At 39.5% G+C, this 26,915-nt stretch overlaps 2 protein-coding genes across 4 annotated transcripts in view; both read right to left on the reverse strand.

The window, feature by feature from the left end:
• On the reverse strand, positions 1-17,449 carry slco2a1 (solute carrier organic anion transporter family, member 2A1). Its single transcript, XM_062395565.1, has 14 exons — positions 17,195-17,449; positions 10,988-11,125; positions 9,198-9,360; positions 8,451-8,663; positions 7,770-7,868; positions 7,538-7,677; positions 5,864-5,939; positions 5,544-5,708; positions 4,903-5,107; positions 3,572-3,719; positions 2,281-2,444; positions 1,487-1,551; positions 915-1,035; positions 1-807 (listed from the first exon to the last, which is right to left on the reverse strand). The coding sequence occupies exons 1-14, from the start codon at positions 17,432-17,434 to the stop codon at positions 687-689; spliced, it is 2,058 nt and encodes a 685-aa protein (XP_062251549.1). The 5' UTR covers positions 17,435-17,449; the 3' UTR covers positions 1-686.
• Positions 17,450-22,584: 5,135 nt separating this feature from the next.
• Positions 22,585-26,915, reverse strand: part of ryk (receptor like tyrosine kinase) — a 44,486-nt gene continuing 40,155 nt past the window's right edge. For all 3 annotated transcript variants that reach the window (XM_062395404.1, XM_062395405.1, XM_062395403.1), the window contains one exon: positions 22,585-24,466. In XM_062395404.1, the coding sequence (XP_062251388.1) occupies positions 24,355-24,466 (112 nt within the window). In that variant the 3' untranslated portion in view covers positions 22,585-24,354. The remainder of the gene's footprint in view (positions 24,467-26,915) is intronic.

Below are 26,915 nucleotides of genomic sequence, written 5' to 3' on the forward strand. Positions count from 1 at the left end.
TTATAGAGTATATTATTTTTATTAGCCAGCGAGGCCTACACGTCTATGCACTCCACTGTAATAACATCCATATGACTACACCAGTAGATAATGTGCATGGTTAATTCAATTTTATGAGTTACAGCATATTTAATAATATCATGTCATTAGTATTGGATTAAAATCTAGCGTTATATATATATGAGGTTACATGAAATGACTATTGAAGTTATCACAGATGACTAAGTTTGAGACAAACATCTTAAAAAATAAACTTAAATATTAAGCTATACAGGTAATTAGTTACAGAGTATGTTCCCATTGCAAAGAGGAACCTGCATAGAGTCCGACCTCATAGGAACAAGTAATATACAAAGATGATCTGCTGTTTTATCATTGGTCAGACTGTTACATGTCAAATGTTGTGAGGTACCATACAAGAGAGGCGATTGATTTCCTCTGTCTTCTCGTGTAATGAGTGGGTCATATTGACAAAGCAATTCCTATCAGACGCTTTAAAGCATCCATAAAGTGATCCTGTTTTGAAACATTTTCTTCAAACAGTGACGCACCACGTAGTGAAGTGGGCCTACAGATATCCAGATAAGTCCAGGCCTCTCTTGGCTTGTGGCTTCATCCCGCTGACAACACCATAGCCAAGCTTTAAGAAACAGTGAGGCTTCCGTCAACACACTGGCTCAGCGGCGTCACAGGAGTCCTTCGGGCCTCTTCTCCAGACTGTACTCCTGGGTCCGATGCACCTTCCACCCCAGCATCATCAGCAGCACGATGCCCATCACCTTATAACCCACCTGCAGGCCCAGGTATCTGCAGGGGTCCGACAAAGACAAGTGAGTGTCAGCAGTGCTGCACCTCTACTGCATATGTGCGTGTGATATCTGTGTGATTGTACGATAGGTGATGAGTTCTCATACCGGTTCCTCAAGATGTTGTTGTCATAGTAACCACAGCTAAACTTCTTCCCGCACACCTGCTTCCACCAGATACAGGACGAATCAATGGCCATCCCGAAGAGAGCAGGGGCAGGCAGCCAGGCTGAGGGAGGAGGGGAGAGAGTGCAAACATATTCAATCTCCTACAATCTAGAGAATCTTTGTTAAATGCAGTATTATAGAAAATTAGCTCTATTTTTATTATGAACTGTTAACTTATTCTTATCTGAATCTGAGTTTATTTATATTTAATGAAAAATGTAATTTTTTAAATGTTATGATAATTTTGATAATGGAATATTTAATTATATAAGTAAATACAAAATTACAATAAAATAAAATAAAAACAACAATTATTAAATAATATCACAGTGAGTTGAGTTTGAAAATATTTCGCAAATTATTGCAAAATGTATTGATTTATACGTTTCATACAATTTATTTATAGTTTAAAAATATATATATATTATATATGGGATACTTTATATCCTAATACAATTATAAGATATTGATTTGATAATTTTACCAAATAGAATACTGGCATCCTGACTTACCTAATACCCTCATGAGTAAAAACTGGATTCCTATAGCAAATGACTTCTCTTCAGAGGGAACAGATCTGAAATGAACATGAAAATAAATGAAAAAGTCAATACCAGCATCTTCTACCATTTTCTACTCACTGGACATATATGACAATGATGTGTGGGCATTTCTGTCAGTCCTGTATTAAAATCCCACTGATGCACATAATTTGTTTAAAATCACAGAAAGAATCTTTCGGAGCAACTTTGTAAACTTTTCTGGAATTAATCTTCCCAGCTTGTGTGACAGTCTGTTTGTTTTACGTTCATTCTTAATTCTTCTTCATTGAGGGCCTACAATATGTTGATTTACTTTAACCATTCCATTTGTTTATTGGATGGTTTGTTTATGCAAAAACGACAAGGCCTTGGAGGAGTGTTGTTCTATTTAACTTTGGCTGTTGACTTTTGAGAGTCGCCTGACAGAAAAGAGTAGCTCATGGTTTCTCCGAATCTGAATATAAAACATGACCGAAGGCTGGGGAGAAAGATGTGAAATCAGATTTGGATAAATTTAACAGAAAGACGATTAAAAACAAAAGAAGATAATACATCTTTGCTGCCACATACTGTATTGGTAGGCAACTAGATTGAAATAGGAAGTCCATAAAATCACTCGTAAAAGTCTGAACAGGAGGGAAGCAGATTGTATTTTAAACATCTGTTAAATCAATACTAGAAACTTTAAACTTATTTTTTAACATATCGTATATATTTACCAGATGTTCATGTGTGTACAGTAAAGTGTAATAACTGCTTATTACCTAAGCAGCATCATGTACATGGGGTTGTGCGTGAAGCAGGCGATGAGTGACGCCAGAGAGATGACAAGGATGACGGGGAGAAGTAAATGAGGGCAGCTGTTGGAGCAGGCAGTCGGACGGGCCTGACTCTGTTTCTCAGATATACACCTGCAGTCGGTGTACAGCTGCATCACGAAAGAAAGCAAAGACAATACTCATCTTCGTATCTGTACAAAGGAAACACTTTACATATACTGTAATACTCTTCCCATCCATTAGGAATGAATAAAGTGTATCTGCTTAATTTGAAACTTTTAAATGAATGGGTTTTCTCTGTGTTAATGTGGAGCTTTCATAAAACAGCTACTCCACAATATGACTGAATGCTAATTATATATACTTTAAAACTTTATATACATATATTTCCCCCACAAAGGGTGACTGTCTAAAGTTTACAACCATACAAAATTAAGTACTTTAAAAAAGACGTGGTGGCGCATTTATGGGAAGCTGCACAAATTTGATTTATTATTTATACAATATAATTAAAAAAAAATTCTTTCTTTATTATGAGGAGCTCTGCTATTTCTTTATTATATTATATCATGACTTATTAGCTTTGACACAATTTTTTCCTGTTTTCCATGTTAAATTGTAATAAATAAATGTTACTTTTAGGGTAAAGACTAAATAGAGATAATAATGTGACGAATAGTTAGATTAATTTTTTTCCTTCATAGTATCAACTTGAAACTAGAATAAGAGCGATTTAAAAGAAAACTCTAATCCCAACAAAGAGTCTGTCTGTCTTAATGGCATTGTATTTGCAGTATGTGTTCTCTCCGTGCACCAGCACACAGTTAAATGTTAATTACAACCTTACAGGCTAATTCACAGATCCTGTGCTGGGACAGGAACCAAATGCTTGTTCCTTCATCACACACTGAGGAAATTATGGAAGTTTATAGAAGTCAATTATACGAGTTTTGTGCACCCTGTTGTAAAAACAAATTCTCTCCTCTTGGACCTTCAGTTTTTTCCTTGGAATAAACATACTTTATCTAACATTCCAATCTAACATGATTACTCTGTGCGTCATATGATTTAACAGATGATTTGAGCCTGTTGTATGATCTCATTTAAGGGCTATACACATTTTCCCAAGTTTAAACTAAAGGCGTTATTTTATTTTTACAGCACAAACATCTGATCATTGTGTGCTGATGTAACATTTATCAATGTACCAGAGCCTAACCTGCAGGTATTTACTGAGGGAGAAAACCATGAGCAGGTGTTCAAAGGAGCCACTGACCTGAACCCTGAGGCTGTTGCTGGGCTCTTTTGTGAAGTTGGTGCAGCCTGCGTGACAAGGAGAGATGTACTCGATACCGTCAGACCCACACACAGGGTTGAATGCGTTGGCAGGACAGGAGCAGTCGGAGTTACAGGTGGAGAGTGGCCTGAGAAGGGCAGAGAGAGACTGTCAAAATAAATCAGGTACTTGGGACTGACGTTAAGAGCTAACGACCGAGTACTTAGAAAACTTTAATGTCCTCTGGCAGGCAAGTTGTCAAATAAACAATGAAGATCATCTGTTGGAGCCAATTTAAATGTCAACTCCGGTTCAAATAGACCATTAAGTTCTGAGGTTTGAACCTGAATATTGATTGTGCTGCACATTCCCCATCTATCCACGTATTTCACATCCCCATTTTTTAGTTTGCTGGTCGAGTAGGGCCAAAAAAGACATGTCATGTTAATAAAAGACATATCACCATGACATGCTGACATAAAAATCCCAGAGGATTAAATGCTTTGATTTTTAACACATTAAACTGAGTTCAGGCCATTTGCTTAAAGAGGAAAAACATATTTTTTATGCATTTTCTAGTGGAGGATGTCGGTGACCTACTTTCACTTTCTAGGATTCAATAGGTTTGTACAGCATCAAGGACACAAGTTGCATTTTGGCAATAAAATGTATTAATGTTCAATGTCTGCTTATTTAGATTAGATTTGTCTTCTGAACATTAGACTCCCGGTTTCTGTCCCCGCCAGTGCAAAATAAATAAAAAATAAAAACATCCTCTCATTGGATAATTGAATTGACTTTTCAAGTATCACAAGTAAGCAAGGATTAAATTATAGGACTTGAAAAGTGGCTCTTATGGGGTAAAAAAAATGTCCTGCATGACCCCTTATGAAACCACATTTAATTCACTACATCTGGATTTTTTTTTTATCTGCACCTAATTGTACAAATTTATAAATATTAGTCCTTAAAACATGGCAAATTTTTTCCATCAAGATCCATGAATTGGATGGCGAAAAATTTGAAAATGTAATTGAAAGCATCGCAATAATTAAAAAGTTAAAAGATAATTCCTGGATCTGAGATTTTTCCCTGCCCCATACTGCAAACATCCACTCAGTTTCATGTTGATCTGTGCACTAGTTTTGACCAACTATAGTATTGCCATTCGGGAAACAGAGCAGGATTATTTTGGCGGCTTTTCAAGACTGCATCTTGATTTCATTGCATTTGGGTTTGTATGTCATTCATAGTAAGTTAAACAGAAACATACAATAAAATGTAACCAAAACAGATTGACCAAACCTTTGAGAATCAATGTTCACACCCACCCGGACTGTTCGTTCTGAAAGTGATTGACCCCGGAGACATTCTGGGTGGGACAGCCCATGAAGAACAGAGGGATACAGATGAGGGTGGACATGGTCAGCATGACCACAGAGAAGCGTGGGATTGTCTTCAGAGAAAGACCCGCTTTCTTCATGATGAGTCCGCCAATCAGCATCCCGACTGCTACTGCTGGCAGATTCACAGCACCTGGGAACCATGAACAGCCGAGTTACAGTATCTCCAAGTAAAGAACAAGAATTTATTGTCTACTAAAGAGTTTCAGAGGAGATATGCAACCATCATGTGATATTTCACTTCATTTGTAAGCTGAAACATGACACAATAGTAGCCTGGAAATAAATGAATGGCTGCAACACACAAATCCAAATAAAAATGTAATGTTAGAGAAGATGACAGCCTAATATACTCTTTAGAAAGAAGCCATAGAGCAAGTGGGCTGATACACTCCAGAGCTCCCATTAAATTATTTTAACCGGCTGTTTCATTTCTCCTCCAGACAGTTCATAAGAAAGGTTTAATATGAACACTGACGTACATTATGACTTGAATTATTTAGCAGCCAGCTGATGATTGTGATCTATTGTGCGCTCTGCTCCTGGAGCGCCATCGTTACAGTACCTACCTACGAGCAAGCTGCCGTAAGAGGCCGACGTGCTGTACTGCCGCTCCAGAAATTTGTTGAGGAACGTCGAGAGACCCGCAATCACTGAGGAGAAGCAGCACTGGGCCAGGACCAGCATCAGGAAGAGGGGACTCAACAGGAGGTGGATGAACATTCTGGGAAACACTGATGAGACATAATCACACACAGACACACTGATCAGCAAAACGTCTCTGCCTGTGTATTTATTAGAGAACACGTTGACAAAAGAAAATGATGTTAAGTTATCATATGAATCTAATTTGAAACTTTTTCCTCTGCTAATATAATAATAAACTTACTTTTCAGGAAATCAAATAAAGAGACATCTGGCTTCTTCTTGAAGTCACCATTTATGTCATTTTCCCTTCCAATCACCTGGAAAATGAAATTCAGGATTTGTTACGTTGCGCATGTGTGTGTGCATAATCACAACATTAAGTGTTTATTGTTCATCATTCAGTTGGCATGTAATGAACATGGGGTATGATACATAACCTTACTTTCCACTACCTTTTTTCCCTTCATGCCATTGTCTCATACAATATAGGCCTCTGTCTCTTTTTTACTGCTTTAATGTAATATGGGACTGATAGACTGAACTGACAGTTCTGAGTAAAGGCCCCGTGGTGTCACGGCTTTCAAAATCCTCCAAGACATAATGAAAGATTTCTGCAGAGATTTCGTCTCCCTGGAGATTTCTTCCGTGGCTCATCATTCCGAAAAGTGAGGCTTCTTTATTAAATGGCTTTCAATGTAAGCTTGAAAGGAAGGTAAACATTTAGATTTTACCAAAAAAACTTTTTATCAGATGCACTGGACCTCAAGTAGCCTTTGATCGACGCCACCAAACAGCTTCAGTGGAACTAGGATGAATGTTATAAGACTGTATCATAATACTTTACTTTTAGATATGTAATGTGTTCACTCTGGCATCCATACTTCGGCTGGTAGAGTGACAGCTATTTTTTTTTTTTATTTTAGCTGTTTGGCCATTACATAAAGTTAACTATTTTATATATATTAGTTTGTTGCATCTATAAAACCTTTTTACATCTTAATCGAATTTAAGGTTGATAAATCAATTTAAATGCATATAAACCAATTTAAAGTTTGTTTAACTAAGTATCTGTACCTATTATTTAGGTTTTGCCACCTTTAATCCCTTCATTTTAGGTAGTATATTATTTAAACTCTTCTTTTTTAGTTTAAATAATATATTATATATTATAACTATTGAACCATTCAGCTATTTTGTTTAGTCAACCATCAAGTGTTATTAATTTCTATGAAAAACTAATTTGTGATGTACACAATGGACTAACATGAATATGATATTTATATTTGTTTATTCAGGGTGGATTATTCTACAGGTGTTATAGTCAACAATCTGTTTTATGTATATTCCAAACCCACCATTACTTACATCGTATGTTCTATGGAATGTGTGGTAGTGCGTGTTCTTGCTTATGAAGTCATAATGTTCACTTGCTGATAATGAGATTTATTAAACGGGGGAAATTAGACTCTTATCTTTTAAACATTTTTACCAGGTCAAGTCCTGGACAAGGCAGGAATGTGAGAAAGATAAAATCCCTGTAGAGCAACAGACTAATCTTATCTTAATGTTCTTTTTAGAACTGATACACACAGAAATATTTCACTAGTCATAAATAAATAAATACAAAACTAAATTCTGAGAGTTAAATTGTTACATGTTATAACTACTATTACAATACTGAGTTACATGTTGTCTCTTCAACATAGTCACGAAAGCTAGAGGTAAAGTCAACTTGCAATACTGATGCTCAGCCTGTAGGTGTCAGTAAAACATGAGGGTCTTAACACACTGAATCTTACAATTTTACATTTTATAGCGGCAGGGAAGGCTAACACCTTTATATAAACCAAAGATAAATCCTTTTAATATTTTTTCATTAAACATGAATTGAACTAAAGACCTGTGTATGACTTACGTTGTCCTCTGAAGGCATTCTACGAGGGAAGAAGAAGTAGGGGATGGATGTGAGAACGAGGCAGCCGGCGGTGATGAGCAGGCCAATCCACCAGGCCCCGACCCAGCGAGGATCACCCGGTGACAGCTCGTTGTCGGCCCCTGCAGGAGACACCAGACACAACAGTGAAGCATCTATGCTGCTTTAACCTGTCTGTAAAATAACATGAGGCCTTTAAAGACAGCATCATTACCGAAACCCAGACTGTCCACATCCACATAGATCCGCAGGATGACGGAGCCCAGCAGGTAACCAAGGGCAGGCCCAAACACAGATACAGAAAACAGGATGGCTGTGAATGATAGGAAGGACTGTGAGTTTCTTCAATACTGCCGAGGGATTTTCTGACCAAATCTTGAGCCTAGAATTGTCAATTTGTTATTTTAACATTAACATTTAACATTATTAACATTTTGTATAGATTAAGGCTTTTATGTTATCGAATATCGAATAAAAATAATTGAAATGAATTTAATTATTTTGTCTCTCTCTCTAAAACTTGATTCTACCAATTTTACTGGCAGACCACTATGCACACAGCCCTTACAGTGTCTCCTGTTTTTTTAAATACAAAATTTTTGTTTTACTTTTGCATAAGAAAATAGAAAAAAAATACCACCATTCAAAAGTCTAATTTCATCTACGTCAAAACAAAAGACTTACTGTCTATCAGTTTTGCTATGATGCATGTGAAAACACAAACCCACAATAAAAGAGTACTGCTTGGATTTCAATTAAACCTTTACAATTCTAATAGTCTAAAATAAAAAATATTTACACTTCAGATTAAAGAGCTTATAAAATTTCAGCATTCCCCAGTATAATAGACGTCGGATTGTGTCGTTATCATTTAAAACAACTACAGGCCATTCACCTATGTAAATAGGGGAGTTGCCAGGTCCTGCAAAATCATCGATGTAAGAAATCCCAAAGGGCTGGATGGGCACCGAGCCAACACCAAACAACAGCTGAGCAGTGGCCATGAGCAGCCACAGGTTGTTGGTGTCGGTCAGACGCCTGCTCTCGTCACGGCCGCAAGACTCCACAGCGCTCGAATTCTGCTGCAGGTTGCAAATGTCCTGGCGATCTGGATCCCGGCAGGTGGTCACACAGGGACAGGGGGAAAACAAAACACAGAGATAGTTAGTGACACAGCAGTAGATGCAGATGTCCAGCTATTTTAATTTCCTGAAGCTTCCCTGACTCCTCAGTAAAACATTCTGCGTTGCCAAGGTACTGGGGGCCAAATGAATAAAGGAAAAGGGAGATTGTTATTACAAATGAAAATGCGGGGGTAATTCTAATCTCCTCAGTTTGCAACGGGTGCATAGAAATTATTAATTTCCTTGAGATTTATGCTGAAGTTCAGCTGCAGACCAGCAGCATGAATCTAAATACATCAGCGGGCAAAACGCCAGAAACTTTTCCCGCCCCCTGCTGACTACTTTCCTGAGAAGTGCTGCAGCGTTCTAGACAAGCCCTTAAGTAAAGTCTCATAAATTGCCCCGACATATTTGTACATTTATGAGTCCCCTGCTCTGGACTGAGTCACATTAGCTGTCATAGCAGTGCCAGAGGAAACAGAGAAGCACTGTGGGTTTGCATTGGGGCTGTGTCTTACTGTTTAAAACTGAGCCAAATTCGTAGCGCTGGGACACGAAGTGAGGTAAGGTCAGGATCATGGCGCTGACGGCCATCAGTAATCCTCCGACTCCGATGACACGAGGACGGTGGACCCGATTTCCGAAGTAGCTCACGAACACGATCAGCACACTGTTACTGATCTAAGAGACAGACACAGGTTTCAAACAGGATCGATGATTCTAAATTCACACTTTGATGAAACTTTCACACCAAATACGGGAAGGACCAGCTGCACAGTAATCCAAACTTAGTGCAGTTCCCCTCCAGCCACCCCATACATTTATACTCATGAAGAAGACAAACTGGATTATTCCCTCTGAGTTTTACCATTTCCCTCTTTTATCAAAACATTCCATTGTTTGATTTCCGTCTTAAGCTGATGAAGTGAGTGCATGGTGCACCACAATGTGCCGTTAATGTGTGGTAAATGATGATGTGCTGAAAGGCCATTATTGCTTAAAGGGATTTAAGACATCTTCGCCTGGCTTTTCTTGAAGAAAAAAAGGTTATGGTTCAGATTGGCGCCAGTTTTGACTGAGCTCGAACCTGAAGGATCAATCATCCATAAAAAGGAAGGCTTCTCACCAATCAAATGTCTATTATCATCGTAAAAACAAAGCCTGCACTGATCTCCGTCCAGCTTGCCAAGTACACGCAGCATTGGCTGGCAAGTAGTTAGCAGAGCAGATGGAGATGAGTTTCTTGTAAAACATGGCTTGACTAATCCTGCTTTTGAGCTGTAGCTGAAGATCAAACTGAATGGTAGTCTTATCCTTGAGCTGGACTCAAGGGACAGCAAAAGGAAAAGCTATTTTTTGCGATGGGAACTGAGCTGGAACTGAAAGGATAACAGGAAGCGTGCCGCCTGACCAGTCAACAACTCATTGAACTCAACAGGATTTGTCGATCTGACGAACCTCCCAGGGCCAAAGAGCTGCAAATGAGAATCTAACCTGGTAACAGCCCTCTATCATACTGATTTGTAAAAGCAAATAACTACCATATCGTCCTGTGAGCATAAGTAGATTTAATTTTGATATAGTTGGATATGATTGGCAAACATTATCACTGAATTAATATTTGGCTGGTTTAAGTCGTACTAATCAGATAGATTCCAATCTGATCATGTTGACAATGAATGTTCCATGCTCACAAAAGTTTGTGAATGAAAACAGCTTAGTTGTGAGCAATAAAACCTAAATATCAAAGATGCTAATAAGCTCTCTGTTGCTACAATTGTAAAATCTTGGTTTTCTATTTTTTCAATATTAATTGTATGAGTAAAAACAGAAATGAACAGTCCTTGTTTGGTTTGAGTTTTGATACATTATCATACAATCAGTCATTCAAATTTGATGTATGACCCAGAAAGTCTGAGTGCAGCCAAATCCTGGCAGGTTCGGAGCTGCAAGGGAACTATGAATGGCTAACTGTAAACATAGTGATTTAGGTAGTGACTAGCGACCTGTGGCTATGGATACTCGAAACCTACAAAAAACTGGAAAACATTAAAATCCCACTTGAGCACCAAAAATTCCGTATGCTTTACGACAAGCATGTACAGAACATTCTTTCATTACTCCTGACCCCAGTATCTGCAATAAAAATGTTCCAAAATACTTCCTTCGGTGCGTCCTGCTTGAATTGTGGGGAAGTATAATTTTGACATGTCGCTTATTCTGCAATTCCTCCTTTGTCATCGGCATCCTTGAAATAAAGCTATCGTGATCTCAAACTGTGTGAGGGTATGTTGTTGTTGGCTCCTACCTCGTGGAGAGAGGAAATGGTTCCAGAGGAGTAGCTGCTGAGGCCATAGCGTCTCTCAATGGTGGTGATGGTGCTCTTGAAGTACGAGCTGTACAGCAGCTGAGAGAATTGCAGGAGGCCGTGACACAGGACAAACAGCTAGGAAAGACACAGAACAGAAATCTGACAGTGGCTTCTTGTAGTCGAGCATACAGTCAATAAGTCTAATAACAGACAACCCTATGAAAAATGGTAGAGGCCAATAAGATGCTCCTGCATGCACTGACTAAACCCTCTAATAGTGATGGAATAAGAGCTAAAATAGGTTATGGTCATAAATGTCAAGTGTATTGTTTTTCAGCTGCAGGAGACATCTGGCTGGACTCACTTGGAAACCCAACCGACTCAAACATAAAACCTAAACTAAAACATAACCTAAAGCATATTCCTCCTAAGAGGTTTAAATGGTTTTAAGACACATCGATCAATTCAGAGAAGCCGCACCAGCATCCCATATGTGGCTGGTGCTTTACAAACCCTGGCAAACATCCAGATGACATTTAGTTCACCCAATCCAGCGGATCCCTTAACATTAGAGAAGCAACATTAAAATGCAGTGAGGAGATCTGTAAAGAGGAGAAAACAAAGACTCTGAAGCATTCGTCCATTTGAAAGTCATGAATCATGAAGATAATATTGTACATTAATGTTCAACACATTGAAGACATCTTCCCTCGACAGAAACACAGCTGGAAACTTTAGTTCACAGCCATCGAACACATTATCATTCAAACTTTACACTTTGAAATCCCTTGTTATCAACCACACTACAGGCCAATAAGTGAACTGCAGTCAACACCTTATGGGCGAAGTCTGATAATGGTTCAGAGCTCCTTTTGACAGCATTTGTCACCAGAAAGAAAAAATTATTTAATCGAGAAAATAAAAAGCAAATTGATCAATCCTGAAAATGATCAGAAGAGATCCACGTCAACCAGAAACAGAAAAATCTTGGGTTCAAATTCATGACAATATTTAATGGTTATACTTTACTTAAAAACTTTTACAGTTTGGTACTTCTACTTAAGTATAGGATTTGACTACTTCCTTAATTGTTATGAAAATATAATTTTTCATCTTTGAATGAAGGCTTCATGTTTGGGTGAGTGGTATCAATCTTCTCATCTAAAGCTCAGAAGGAAACCATTTCTTCAAAATTAAAGAGCAACAGATGTTGTTGTTGTATTTACGTTGAATACGTGAGTAAATGGAATGGTCTCAGGAGCGATTTCTCCAAACCAGTAATGAAACAAGCAATTCAGTGATTATTTTGGAACCGATCACAACCAATTACTGTTTGAGCTGATAGTGTAACGTGTCTCCAACCGGCTGTGCGATGTGGTCTCATGGTCTCGTCTCTTCACACACAGGAGATGTGGAAAGATCGGAGTCACCCGCTGGATGAACTCCCAGTCATCCGAGAGAGCCACTCGCCTGTCTTTGTGTCAGGAGGCTTTCGCAGGAACTCATATGACTCCTCTGTACATGGCTCTATTCGCTTGGGGGGCCATGAATGGCAAGTGACGCTGAAGATACGCGTTAAGATTAGGAGTGAATTTGTTATGAAAACAGTGATAAATTCAAGCTTTCAGTTTGTTTACTGCCTGACAGGTTCGCTGAGGGGGAATAAACTATGAGTTCAACTCAGAACAGTTAATTCTCCTATTAAAGCTCGGCTTTACGGTTTGTTAGCACACACAAAAGACGCTTTTATGCTTTCCTCCTCATTCTTTTAATCAAATAGTCTTAAATTATTAAAAAGATTTGTCAGGAGCTCTTTGCTTGGCCAAGCAAGAAGCGTATTTTGTTTGTAATTTATATAGATTAAAACTAAAGGGTAGCAGCCTTGACTGTTACTTTATAAGGTATTAACCTCGGGTCAAGTTAAAATCCAGGTTAGGCTTCAACAAAGTTGGATTGATATTTATATTGCTGACAAGGCCTTGGTTGAGACACAACTTTGGCTTTCAGACAATTTGCCTTCAACTCTGTAAAGTCAACACATCATCCATCACCCATTAAACATTCACCTCTAAGCCTAGGAAAAGATAAAAAAAAACTTTTCTTGCAGCCCATCATTATTTATAGACCATAACAAGCTGTAAGAAAAGAGAGCGAGATAAAAATGGTGCTGAATGCTGCGATGTGTCATCACTGTGTCACACTGAAAAAACAGGATTTATCCACAGCGCTCATACACGTGATTTATGCCTATTTGATGTTCGAAAGCAGGAAACGTGCCTGTTGGACTCTTCCTGGTTTATGTACATATTTATCCTTTCTGAACACTGATCGCTCCGTCTGCCTGGCGGTTATTGTCCAAGCCCTCAACCCTGCTGAGAGAGGAAGAATTGAGGGAAGTTCACACTTGACTCTTGAATGCTTTTATTTCAGGGGCACGTGTTGTGGCTATGGCGCTACATAGCCACAGATTTCAAAGAGGACATTTTTCTTTTTCCCTTGTCTTGTTAAAAATGTCTGACCCATTTGGTTAAAGAAGTGAAATAAAGGGAAAAGCTACTTGAATGAAGTCTGGCAGGATAGTTGAGAGACGAAAGCCGCAGAATCGCCTCCCTCATTGTGAAACAGACATTAAACCGATTTGCTGCACAATAGCCTCATGAACAAAGGAGGGCTTCTGTCGATTTTCACCAATAGTAAGTTCATATTCACTTTCATGCAGAGATTTAGGATGTCACGTATCTGAAGACATGATGGCAATTGAGACACAAATATGTTCCATAATCTCATATTGCAATACTCCACCACGCTCCAGGTGAATCAAAATAATTGTTTATTATTTAATTAGCACTACGACACAACTAGTTAACATAATTACACATTCTAATGTACATAAGGGCAAACTGTACATTTGATCGTCTTCCAACTGCATATATCTCGTGACTGTTGTTTTGGCTAGGCTCAAGGTGAGGCTAGGTGAATTAGCCCTGGAAGTGGTTGACCAACCACAGCAGAGCAGATTGGGATATATCGGTGGGGGGGCCTTAAAGAGACAGGCGCTAATGCCAAGTGTTTCAGACAGGGGCTGAAAAGAAAAGCTGCAGCAATGGACAGTATGAGAACAGTGAAATGTTATCTCAATATTAGAGTATGTGAACCTTTTCGAGTAATGACCCAAATTAAATTTATGAGCCAGTATATGAGTATAATATGTCTCCCTGAACTCAATGAGACAGCCACAGTCATGAGACGCATGCCCAGTGGCACTGAGGTGTGGAGGGAAGTGTCCAGGATGTGGATAGTATGTGCCCCTGAGCAGAAACTTGGCTCGGGCTTTGACAGATATCCTTAAAGAGAAGTTGATGGGGTACAGCGGGTGCAGGCCAGACTAGGTGTAGTCCACAGTAGATAAATTCTAAGCTGTGAAAAAAAAAAACCTGATGTCCTGGTGAACCTGAGCTAATAGCGGTAAGCGCTGTACAACATGTACTGGTGTCAGGAAAAAGATGGATGGATAGGATTTCTCCCTTTGAAACCATTGTTGAGGGGCTGGCTCTGATGAGTGCAAAGTGATTAGGTCTTATGTGAAGAGGAACTCTGCCAACTTTGTACCTCTTTTGTTGTAACTGCGAGACACAGGGGCAGGAGCTCTGGTGTTAGCTCGGCTCCCCGCTGCAGCAGGGAACACTTGCAGAAATACCTCAGTGACACATTACCTGCTGCTCGGTCTGCTTATTCTGAGCTACTCCCTTTACCATAACTGAGAAGGGCTAAAGTTCACTGAGTTCTCTAAGTGAATGATGTGACGATGCCTATGGGATGAGCCATACTGTATCACTGTCCTCCGCCCTCCATCCTAGCTTTATTTGTACATCTTGGTTTCAGCAAAGGGGGGGGGGGGGTTAAACTCTAAACGATGGTCATGATGGACAAGATTTGCAGTAGCCGGACCCTGCAGTCGTGGAACGCACAAGGTAAACACGCTAAATATTTTTCAAATAAACCTAGACCCTGTGGAAACGTAGAAGTTGCTTAAGATGTTATTTCATTCACGGCCTCCCCCGGACTGGCAGAGCGTAGGTGTATTAGTCACACTTCATTCACACAAAGAAGTGAACAAGTCATTTCTCAAAGAGAGTTTTGAAAGCAACCAACTTGCGTGCGTCGGGGAGTTTTTTCTCATTATTACTCACACGTCTGGAACAAACTGTTTCGCTCCCATTATTGCCACTGAGGTACAACTGCTCCTCTTGGCACAGAGCGCAGCTACATTTCTCTTTTCCCTCTGCTCAGTGAGACATCTCATTTTAGAACGGGAAGAGCAGGAAGTTAACCTAAATTGAATTAAGTATTTAATCATAGAAGAACAAAACTGTCTTCGTTTTCCATTATTCTGCAGGGAATTCTATCAGCAACGATAAGGCGATTAGTAGGACATTTATTAACTACTCGGATGAAATTTTTTATTATTATTTTGTTATTATATTTTGTTATTTTTTAACCAAAAAAGCAGCAAATATTTTATTGTTGCTAACATTACTGTAACAATATGATTTTTTTAATGTCCCCTTGGCTTCAACCGTGCTGATGGGTTAATTTTTCTTCCACCTGTTTTTGAATCATAATAATAAATAATCATCAGATTTTTTATTGTGAAAATTATAATCACAGGCCTGGAAATGTGAAGGTGATATTTAAACATAAATGTACATTTAAAAGTTTAGTTTATTGAGTAAAGCACCTTGAAACCTTAGAGTAGTAAAATAACTAAACTGCCGTGAGCTGTTTGAGGTAAAAGCAACATTCCTTCATTCGGAAAGGCAAAGATAAAACTTTGTTTTACAGTCACTACTGGTGACCCACAATTCATGGATACTTTATAAAAATTAAAGTGATTAAAACTACTTTTAAATTAGATTTAGATGAGTTCAGACTGGGCTTCTTTAACTCTTGCAACCTCGACTTCTTGCCTGACAGGCTGTTTGTCGAAGGTGTAGCTCTGGACAACATTACACAGCAGGAAATACCCTCAGGTTCTCTGAGCGGGTGAAGAAAAGCACAGACTGAAATCACTTGTCTTTGTGTCACTCCACAGTTATCATTAGTGAAAACTTGTGCAGCGAAAGTATAAAATTAAATCTGCTTGCATAAACAATAGTAGAAAGGTGGAGCAGTTTAAAAGAAGACGGGAGTGAAGAGTGAAGTTCTGGACAACATCACACAGGAGACAATAGTAAAAACACTTGTCTTTGTCTCACGCTGCTGCCATCCTTAGTGAGAAGTTATGCAACTAATCATTTTAGAATAAACCCTATTAACAACTTTCTAAAATTAAATCTACAACATTACAGAGGAGACAATACACTTATGGAACAAGAATCTACAAATTAACCATAATTGCATGATCAGTGGTAGAAAAGTGTTGCAGGTTTAGGAGAGACATGTCCCAAGAGTAAAGAGTAAAGACAGTGAAGCTCTGGACAACATTGAACAGCAATACAACAGTATAGTTTCAGGTTTTGTCTCAAGATTAAAAAAGGAGTAAAAACACTATTTATGTTACTCCACTGTTATCATCAGTGAACAGCTACGAAAACATCTCTGAAATGTTATCTTGTTGATCAATGGAAAAAAAAGTGGCCTGGGTTAAAAGAAGTCATGTCCCAGGAGAGAAGAGGGAAGATAGTGAAGCTCTGGACAACATTACACAGGAGACATCGGTGAAAGCGCTTGTCTTTGTCTCATTCTGCTGTTCTCATCAGTGGACAGAAATGCAAAAAGTATCTCAACAATCTAAAAATTAAACCAGTTGCACGATCAATGGAAGAAAAAGTGTTGTGGGTAAAAAAAAGACATGTCCCAGGAGTGAAGAGACAAGACACTGACGCTCTGGACAACATTTTGTCTCGAGAGGGAAAAAGGAGTGAAAACACTTTTTGTTACTCCACTGTTATCATTTGTGAAAAGTTACTACTCATTTAAGAATAAACCAGTGTTGAGTGACCAAAGGTAGAAAAGTGTTGTGGGTTAGTCCCAGGAGTGAAGGTAAAGACAGTGACGCTCTGGACAGCATTACACAGGAGACAACAGGGACCACACTTGTCTGTCTTGTTATGGAACAAACCCAGCTGAATGGTCGCAGGTAGGAAAGAGTAGCAGGTCAGAGGGAGTGAGAGTGGAGTGAGTCTCCTGCAGCACCGGCGCTACCTTAATGCTGTCGCGCCGTGTCCGCGGCTGCTGCATGATCTTCGGGGAGAGTATGTCCATGAGGTCGCCGGGTGTCCGTTGGGGTCCGCCGGTGTCCGCGGGTCGCAGTGCGCAGTGCCGAGCAGAGTGTAGAGGTGTGTGCGTGTGTTTGTTCCCTGCTGATGTGCCCGGCTCTTTTAATGACGCCCGCTCTTGAATCTGCACGGGACTCAGCCCACACGGCCCCGCACGCGCCTGCATGTTTAGTGGAAATTGTGAATTGGGAACACGCCGCCCGCGCGCTGATTGGCTGAGGCGGCCGCGCGCGCGGACCTGTGCTGTAGAGATAACCTGCGCGAGCGAGATGGGACGTGTTTGTTGTGACGTTGGAAGTGACTCAGAGGTTTACTGTCAGGTTTATTATCACGGGCTTTACTCTCTGGTTTACTCTCAGGTTTATTCTCAGGTTTGCTCTCAGGTTTATTCTCAGGTTTATTCTCAGGTTTACTGTCAGGTTTATTCTCAGGTTTACTCTCAGGTTTATTCTCAGCTTTATTCTCAGGTTTATTCTCAGGTTTATTCTCAGGTTTATTCTCAGGTTTGTTATCAGGTTTACTGTCAGGTTTATTATCACAGGCTTTACTCTCAAGTTTACTCTCAGGTTTACTCACAGATTTATTCTCAGGTTTATTCTCAGGTTTACTCTCAGGTTTATTCTCAGGTTTTTTATCAGGTTTACTCTCAGGTTTATTCTCAGGTTTTTTATCAGGTTTACTCTCAGGTTTATTCTCAAGTTTACTCTCAGGTTTATTCTCAGGTTTTTTATCAGGTTTACTCTCAGGTTTATTCTCAGGTTTTTTATCAGGTTTACTCTCAGGTTTATTCTCAAGTTTACTCTCAGGTTTACTCTCAGGTTTATACTTTACTTAAAAACGTTTACAGTTCTGTACTTCTACTTAAGTATAGGATTTGAATACTTCCTTAATTGTTATGAAAATATAATTTGTCATCTTTGAATGAAGGCTTCATGTTTGGGTGAGCAGTATCAATCTTCTCATCTAACGCTCAGAAGGAAACCATTTCTTCAATATTAAAGAGCAACAGATGTTGTTTTATTTACGTTTACTGTCAGGTTTATTATCACGGGCTTTACTCTCAGGTTTATTCTCAGGTTTGCTCACAGATTTACTCTCAGGTTTACTCTCAGGTTTACTCATAGATTTATTCTCAGGTGTATTCTCAGGTTTACTCTCAGGTTTATTCTCAGTTTTTTTTATCAGGTTTACTCTCAGGTTTATTCTCAGGTTTGTTATCAGGTTTAATATCAGGTCTGCTGTCAGGTTTATTCTCAGGTTTACTCTCAGGTTTATTTTCAGCTTTATTCTCAGGTTTACTCTCAGGTTTATTATCAGGTTTAATCTCAGGTTTATTCTCAGGTTTATTCTCAGGTTTATTTTCAGGTTTACTCACAGGTTTATTCTCAGGTTTATGCTCAGGTTTATTCTCAGGTTTATGCTCAGGTTTATTCTCAGGTTCACTCACAGGTTTATTATCAGGTGTATTATCAGGTTTACCCTCAGGTTTATATGTCCGGTTTACTCACAGATTTTGATCTCAGGTTTACTCTCATATAGGCTATCTCAGATTGACTCACAGGTTTATTGTCAGGTTTACGCTCAAGTTTACTTTCAGGCTTACTCCCATGTTTACGCTCAGGTTTACTCCCATGTTTACGCTCAGGTTTACAGACATGTTTATTCAAAGGTTAACTCTCAGGTTTGTATCAGAGATTTATTCCCAGGTTTATTCAGAGGTTTACTGGTAGGTTTAACTCTTAGGTTTACCCTCAGGTTTATATGTCCGTTTTACTCTCATGTTTGTATCTCAGATTAACTCAGAAGTTTATTCTCAGGTTACATCAACACATAAACAGCATGGTGTGTTGTCAGGTTGTCGGAGCTGTCAGCCTCCAGCAGCTCCGTTCTCCTGCTCCTCACACACACTAAACGCCTCATTAATCGTGGAATGTGGCATTTTGAGCCGTTTCAGCCTCCAGCTAATGAGAAGAGGTCCCTCTGATGAATGTGTCCTTTACACTGCGGCTCATCTCATCTACATGTCAACACACACAGAGGCAAACACTTTATCTAAACATTTTAATGTTACAGCACACTGGCCAAAAGTTGAAATTTATATTTACTCTCTTGTTGAACATTTTCCTTTTTTTGTCAAAGAAAAATTCATGGATCTTGTTGATGAAAATCCGGCATGAGGCGGCTGATATCTGTGTTTGAAGTTAGGCTCCAAACAAAATCCCAGATATAATGAATTTTAGTTTTAGTGGGGATTGTTGGGCTCTTCTGTCATTCTAGTTCATTTTTGTTGGGGTGCTAAACAAAATTAAGGAGTGTATTGTTCATTAAACAAAAAATATATAATTAGATATAGAATATTTATCATCATTTCTCATTTCGTTTATAAAATGTTATAATGTAAGGATATGTTTTATGTACAAAACACTCCCAAATTGTGTACTCCCCAAATTACACAGACACATAAACATCAGTCTCGTAAAATCAGCTTTTTGCATCAAGAACCATTAATTATTCTCTGAAAAATAAAGGAAAATGTTGAAAAACACCAGACTTCACAATGTGAAGGGAAGTGTAAAAGACTTCCTGTAATACACTACTGATCCTCATCTGAACCTGAATTGAATGGGCTCTTCCCTGGGTCGTCCTTCACCCCTCCACAAATTTGTAATGGAAATCAGTGGAGCAGTTTGGGCGTTCACCTGCGGACTAACAAACAAACAGAGATAAAAAAAAACACAACGTCCTTGTGGGAGGAAAAATATTGTGTTGTCCAGGTTTTAGCGCCTCTCGTCAGCTGGGATTGGCTCCAGCCCGGCCGCCATCCTTACAAAGGATACGCAGTGTAGATAATGGACAGATGGATGGAAATTAAAACATGTCACCCGTAATGTATGAAGTCTTGTGGTTTACATGACAGCCTAGTGTCTGCCTCAAATAAAGTGGGGCTGTGCTGACTTTCCGTGGCTCAGGGGTTTGTTCACAATTGAGTTTAAAAACCAAACACGTGTGGCATCAAATGTATAAAACAAACTGTGTGGAGCTGGAGACGTGTGTATGTTAAGCCCAGAGGCAGACAGGAAGCAGTTACCACGATTCACAGAGGTCTCATGCTTCTCGTTACTCCTCTGATGTCACGTATAGGATGATCAGAGATCGTGTCGGCCGGTCTGGTTGGGCCAGCATTCCCGCTCAGATCACTCAAGGCCCTGCTTCTGTTTCCACTCCGAGTCCCTGACACGGGCTGGAAAGGCTTGGACAAAGGCCTTCAGTATATCAGAGCAATATCAGGACAAACTCAAGTCATAACCACACTTTCGCTGCAGTCACAGAAGAGAGCTTGACGTAGGAACACTGTGCAAAATGGATTTAGTCAATCGAAATAACTTACTCTGCCTTGTAGCTACTATCATTAGACAGTAGACACCATAATGCATTTTGAAGGATTGCTCTTGATGTGTAATTTAGCCTGTTATGTTGAAGTTATGTTTCTCTGCCTCTGAATTAGTAACCCTTCAATGTAACTCATGGGCCGCTCTTTGGTCAAATAGACGGGTTCCTAAGCAACACAGCTATTGGAATTGATCTTTGGCAGCACAATGTTTACATTCCCTACTGGGTGTGTTCAGCTGTAGTGCAATGGCATTATGATTCAGCATCAAATGGGAGCACGGAAGGTGTCCGCTCCAAAGTTGAATCACGACTATTCATTAGAAAAGAAAACAATGTAATTGAAACAACAGTGGATAGTGTGCCATGAGGCCAGGCCCTTCTGGTAATGAGGATCCACTCAACACGTCTTGTGGTTGCATTGCATTATGGTCTATTATGACTGCTGCTGGTGAGGAAATGGTAGAGCTGTGCAGAACTGACGGGGCTGAGGGGAAACGCGCTGATGACGGATGTTTTGAAAGGATGTCATCTTCAGCGGCTGCCATACCTGTGTGGAAATATCTTGACGTGACCTCTCGCCACTGACAATTCAGAAGGTTATCCAAACAAAACGATTACAACACTGCACCAAGGGAAACAGAAACCACAAAAAAACGAAAAATTCTCCCCAAGGTGAAATTTCCGTTAAACCTTCTGCATCAGACTTCGCTGGAAGGACTCGGCCCAAATTAGATTTTACACAACTTTCCATTACGACATTGTGAAGAAGTGCAGTATCCATGTGACAGTCAACTCAGCCTAAAGCTAAAGAGCCAAAATGAAAGCAACTTAAGTAAAACACGAAAGTAAGAAAACGAAGAGTCCATATCCAGTGTTCTTGTATTACATACACATGGCGACACGATCTGTGAGCAGAGCTGTAGCTCAGCTCCTTTACTCAATTGACTTTTTTTTTTACCAGTAAGTGAACAGTTGGCATCACTGAACAGTGAAAGGCATCATGGTGGTTTTAAGCTTTGCAGGCTAAATAGAAAAAACATATTTTTGTGCCACAACACCTTCTTTCACTGTGGCTTTTGTGGCGCTATGTAAACAAAGTGTTATCGAGTATTCTGGCTAAAACAAGCACGTGCGTTTGTTTAAAAGACCCCCTCCAATGGAATTCAAGAAACTTTTGAACATGTCCATATGGTGGTTTTATCATATGAGTGAAATAAACAGTGCCCCACACCATGGCTGAGTGGTTCTTCCTTGGAATGGCGGTCTCAAACTAGAATGGCACTCAGCACAAATCACCTCCAAGCCCAACAGACCCCTTGAATTCCAAAAAGCTGCGTTAAATTGAACAAACTAAACATGTCACTTTTTTCATTAAGATACATAAATTGTTCCCTGGAAATCTGGCTAAAATGTCTCAAAACGGCTTATTCACAAATATTCCATCATCCTTTTTCCAGATCCTACCACAAAGTTTTGTGAAATCAGCAGTTTTTTGCATAATCCTGCTGACTAACACACAAAGACATATATGCAGACTAACACAACACTATCGAGTGTTTGCACCTGGGAATGGCAGTGAACCAATGGCAGTTTCAAACAAACACATTGAGAACATGGACCCTAAATCAAGATGGACGATGCCTCCTCTCTTCCTTCTGCAGTACCAAAGTCACATACACCTGCTCAACCAATCGAGAGTCAGTCTCAAGTGATGACGTTTCATCTGCAGCTGTAGTCAAATAACAAATTGAAAAAAAAGTAAATGGAAAAATGAGCTCTACAACCTTCATTGAGATAGTACCTAAAAAAAAAAACATGTGAGCAGAAAATTGTATCATTTGTTTTTGGTTTGGCCCATCTCCCGTTTCATAACATGGAGGAGGCTTGATTTACTTACTGATATTGCAGTCAGCCACCAGGGGGAGATCAAGATGTCGTCTTTCTTTATTTACAGTGTATGATCGAGACAAGCAGGGTTTTAATGCATCACAAGCCCAATGACCCAATCCTGTCCACTTCCTGGGTGGGGCTATCAATATCGTTGTGCAGTAGCGTACCATGTTTTATCAGTTATCAGTATCCTGGTGATTAGGACCAGAGTTGATCTTGCAACACATTATTAGCCGTTTAATGACGTAATCAACCTGAAGCCTCGTGGTAACTTTTATTGATATGTTTGTTGTCGAGGGCGACAGATCAAATACATTCCGCTTCAGAAACATTGACTTTTGTAGCATTGAGTGGCTTCAAAACGGAGAACCAGCAGAGGTTTGTGTGTTAAATGATTCAAATCTACAGGGGAGCAGTCTGTCGTTAGTGATGTTAGTTATATTTGGGCCATTTGACCGATTTCTTTGTACATGTGTATTTTGCCGAATGAGAGTTTGGATTCTGTGTGAAACGCTAGACAACAAATCCAGAATGTACCCAGCCTCTCCCCCAATGTCAGCAGGGATCGGCTCCAGCTCCCCTAAGACCCTCAGATAATAAGCAGTATAGATAATGGATGGATGGGGTGGGTTTTTATGAGTTTAATCAATGCCAGGAGAGGAACTTTAACTACAAAGCAAGAGCACGGCACTGATGCACTGTATGCTTTTGATAAGGGGAAAAATGAAGTAGGCTTATATTTAAAAGATCCCATTTAATTTTTGGATAAGAACTCGGGAAGCATTTTACAACCTTAATTCAACATGCAGTGACCATAAAGACACATCACAAAGATGTTAAAGGTGGTAAAATAAGATTAGACCAAGCTGGTAGGCAGTATTGTGTGTGTTCACAGTGATTATTAGTTTTCTAGTTACTCACAAAAAGCATTTGAATAGTCCTGGGAAGGGCTGTGTTCTGACGCAGAACAATCAAGCTTATAAAACCGAGACAACAGGATCATTTTGTTCGGATGATGTGATAGTGGAAATAAAAATGTTGAAAAGAGGAAGAATATGGTGGCATTCAAATAATAACGGTGTCCAAAGTTCACTCAGGATGTTCTACAAAAATAATGTGTACGTGGCTTTGTGGTGCTGATATTGTTGAAGCTGTGGCGTCCACGTCTGTAAGAAACAGGGTTGTCTCTGCTGAGTGTCGGCTCGTCCATCAGGAGACAGAACAACTCATCTGTGGCACAGTGCTCAGAAAACAGTGTACCGTTGAGGGGGCCTCTCGTACCAGACTCACACGCTCGACAACACGGTTACACAAATGAAGCCCTTAAACTCTACTCTGGTACCTAAAATCGTTCTTTTGTAGAGTCACTCTCATTGAAACCACATCTGCAATTTACACTAGTAACAAAACTGTAGAAAATACTGTCTTTAAAACCATGTTCGTAAAGATTGACATTTTTTTTTTTTAATTGTTCCATTGGCACAAAAATGTCCGTAAGTGTTGATGTTCGGTATAGACGACGACATCTTTCCATCGTTTCTCTTGGCGAGGACGGGGCCCTGTAACTGCCGTTCCTAGACGCTTTCAAAGCATAAAAAACAATATTCAACAAAGAATCCTTTTACTTTGCTATGCTGTAAAAAAGGTAATTCAACTATATAAAAACTCCATGACTGTACAAGATGAACGCCTGCTCGTTCGTCTGATAAGGCACAATTTCCTCCGCGTATTCCTCAAGAACAGTGTCCGCCAGCCTGAAATGTTGCTCGTTGTCTTGAAGAAGAGGAAGAAAAAAACCGCCTGCTCTCAGACGTAAGCCCCCAATGCTGCGTGGAACTCTGTGAGACACTGAACCAGCTGTTGAAACTTAGGCCTCTCCTCTGGGTCCAGGGCCCAACAACACGCCATCACTGCAAACCTGCGACACAAGAAGAAGGGTCAGGTTAGACACTGCCCATGAGCAATTTAAGGATGATGGTGGGGGGAGTGACACTGGCATCTAACTCGGAGGACAATTTGAGTGAGTGACATTTACACGCACAGGAGCCGCCTGTGCAGCACTGATATAAATGAGTCAGATTTAATCAATCCATGACTTTAAATGAAGAATTTCGCAGCCTCCGATATTTTGGAAATGGACGTCGTCACCTTTAGTTTTAGGAGGGAACCAACTTCAGCTATTTCACAGAATTCAGGTGATTAATCCCTTTGTTCTTTGAGTAGATTTAAAACCATTGAAGCGTTTTCCAGGACAAGTCAAATCCAAAAGGTGCGCAGTAAAGATTTTTCACGAGTGTATTATAATAGCAGCAGTGAACTAAGCTGCCAGCCAACGTAAAAACATTAAAAGGGGAGAAAACTGGTCTCTTCTCTCTTTTTTTTTCAGCGTTCATTACAATCTGGAGGAGAACGTGAATCATTTTCCAAATTCACCTTGTAAGGAGGCCATTAATGTCATCTAAACATGGGGAAATAAAAGCATGAATCACAGATTTGGCATATCTGTAACTCATAAACACACAGATTTTAGCAATATTCCATGAAAAAAAAAAAAACCCTTAATGTATGACCTTGCTAACATGCAATTCAAAGTTAAACAACACAGGGGGTTGTCACAGAAAGTTTTGCGTAGCTGTAAAAAGGAAGCGAGGACTGTTGCTGTGTATGCAGATCGTTGGGTATGGACTGTTTTATCGCAGCATAATTGAAGACAGCAGAGATCCTGCAGGGGTTCAAACTACAGGGTTTTCCACTGGGTTCTCCACTGGGTTCAGCAGTGTGTCGACAACGTAATGGAGGAAAACACTGATATGAACAAACAGGAGCATGTACAGAAAATGAAATGATCATAAATCCAATAAACAGTTATCAACCATGTGCCTCAGAGTTCTTCTACAAATAAACACTGATCAAATATTTATGACCATCATTTCTCATTTCCGTATAAAACTAAGTCTATGAATGTCAGTATTATAGAAAACATCTTTATGAATTGTGTGACTGGTCTCGCAGTGACTTCAGTCAGCCATGCACAACCTCTTAATGTTAACCCAGTACAGCCGAGCTCTGAGCCTGGAAAACCCCTGTGACTCTGCAGCAGTGAGTCGGTGACAGCATCACTGTAAACCTGATATCGCGGAAGGTCTTTGGAAATAAAAATGTCGTAGAGGAAAAGCGTGTGCGCGTGTGTGTGTGTGTTAGTGTGTGTGTGTGTGTGTGTGTGTGTGTGTGTGTGGACACCGCTCACTTCTCCACAGTTGCAGGATGTTGATAAGCTCCATATTATTTCAGTTTGATTAAGCTGGTATTATATAACAACCTGTCACTGAAACATCATTGGGTCAAAGTCTGCAATAACAAGGCGGACTGCAGCGAAACATCCACACGTTGCAGTCACTGCAGAAATAAAGAATGTCTGTAGGCTGTGACTTGTAAATAACCACAGACTAGTCATTTATTCTAAACTGTCACGTAGAAGCACATGTGGTACAATAGTAATGATAATGGAAAAATTACCCGTCAGCATATTCGAATTATTAAGTCAGTTGAATTTTTGAAAGATCTATTGCAGGCTTTGATTTATCAAGACTTTTAACAACTGTATTAATTTGAACAGATTTTTTGTGTATTTGTGTTCATGTTCCTGATAATGCTTCACTAACTGACTTGCCTGTGTCTCTCCAGTGATCTCAGTGAGACACTTGTTGATTACAACTGCAACCAATGATCAGTTTGCATTCCACATCGAATCAGAGGACAAAGAAACATGGAGCTTTTTAAATATAAAGCACTTTGAAATGGTACAAACAAACCCATTTTTTCTTCAAACTGATCAAACTGTTTTTCTGACCAATAGTTCCAAAACTATTGTAAATTTACAGTAGTTCGGTTTTCTTGAAGAAATAGTACTTTATTGATTCTTGATGTTCTGGGTTTGTACCCTCATGGTTGAATGCACTTATTGTAAGTCGCTTTGGATATAATTGTCAGCTAAATGAAATGTAATGTGATGTCATGTCATGGTCAACCTGCACCTCTTTAACACTGTTTCGTCAAAACCTGAACATTGACATTAGAGGAATGATTTATTACATGACTGCTGTATCAGACTGCATTAGTTTTATGAAGGCGTTCCTAATTAACTGAAAACTTAAACACTTTGGGGAATTTGGAATGTCTATGTTAATCTGTACTGAGTTTCCAGTGTGAAGGTACGCTGGCCTCAAAAAAAATATAAATATTTGGGACTGAACCAATAGAGTAACTTACACAAGTTAATGGACACAATTTAAAATCTTTTTTTTCTCAGAACTCAATGATTCAGGAAATAAACAAATGTAGCATTGTGTGTGTGAGGATGTGTGATC

The sequence above is a fragment of the Platichthys flesus genome, chromosome 9, assembly GCF_949316205.1.
Source record: "Platichthys flesus chromosome 9, fPlaFle2.1, whole genome shotgun sequence".
Lineage (NCBI taxonomy): Eukaryota > Metazoa > Chordata > Actinopteri > Pleuronectiformes > Pleuronectidae > Platichthys > Platichthys flesus.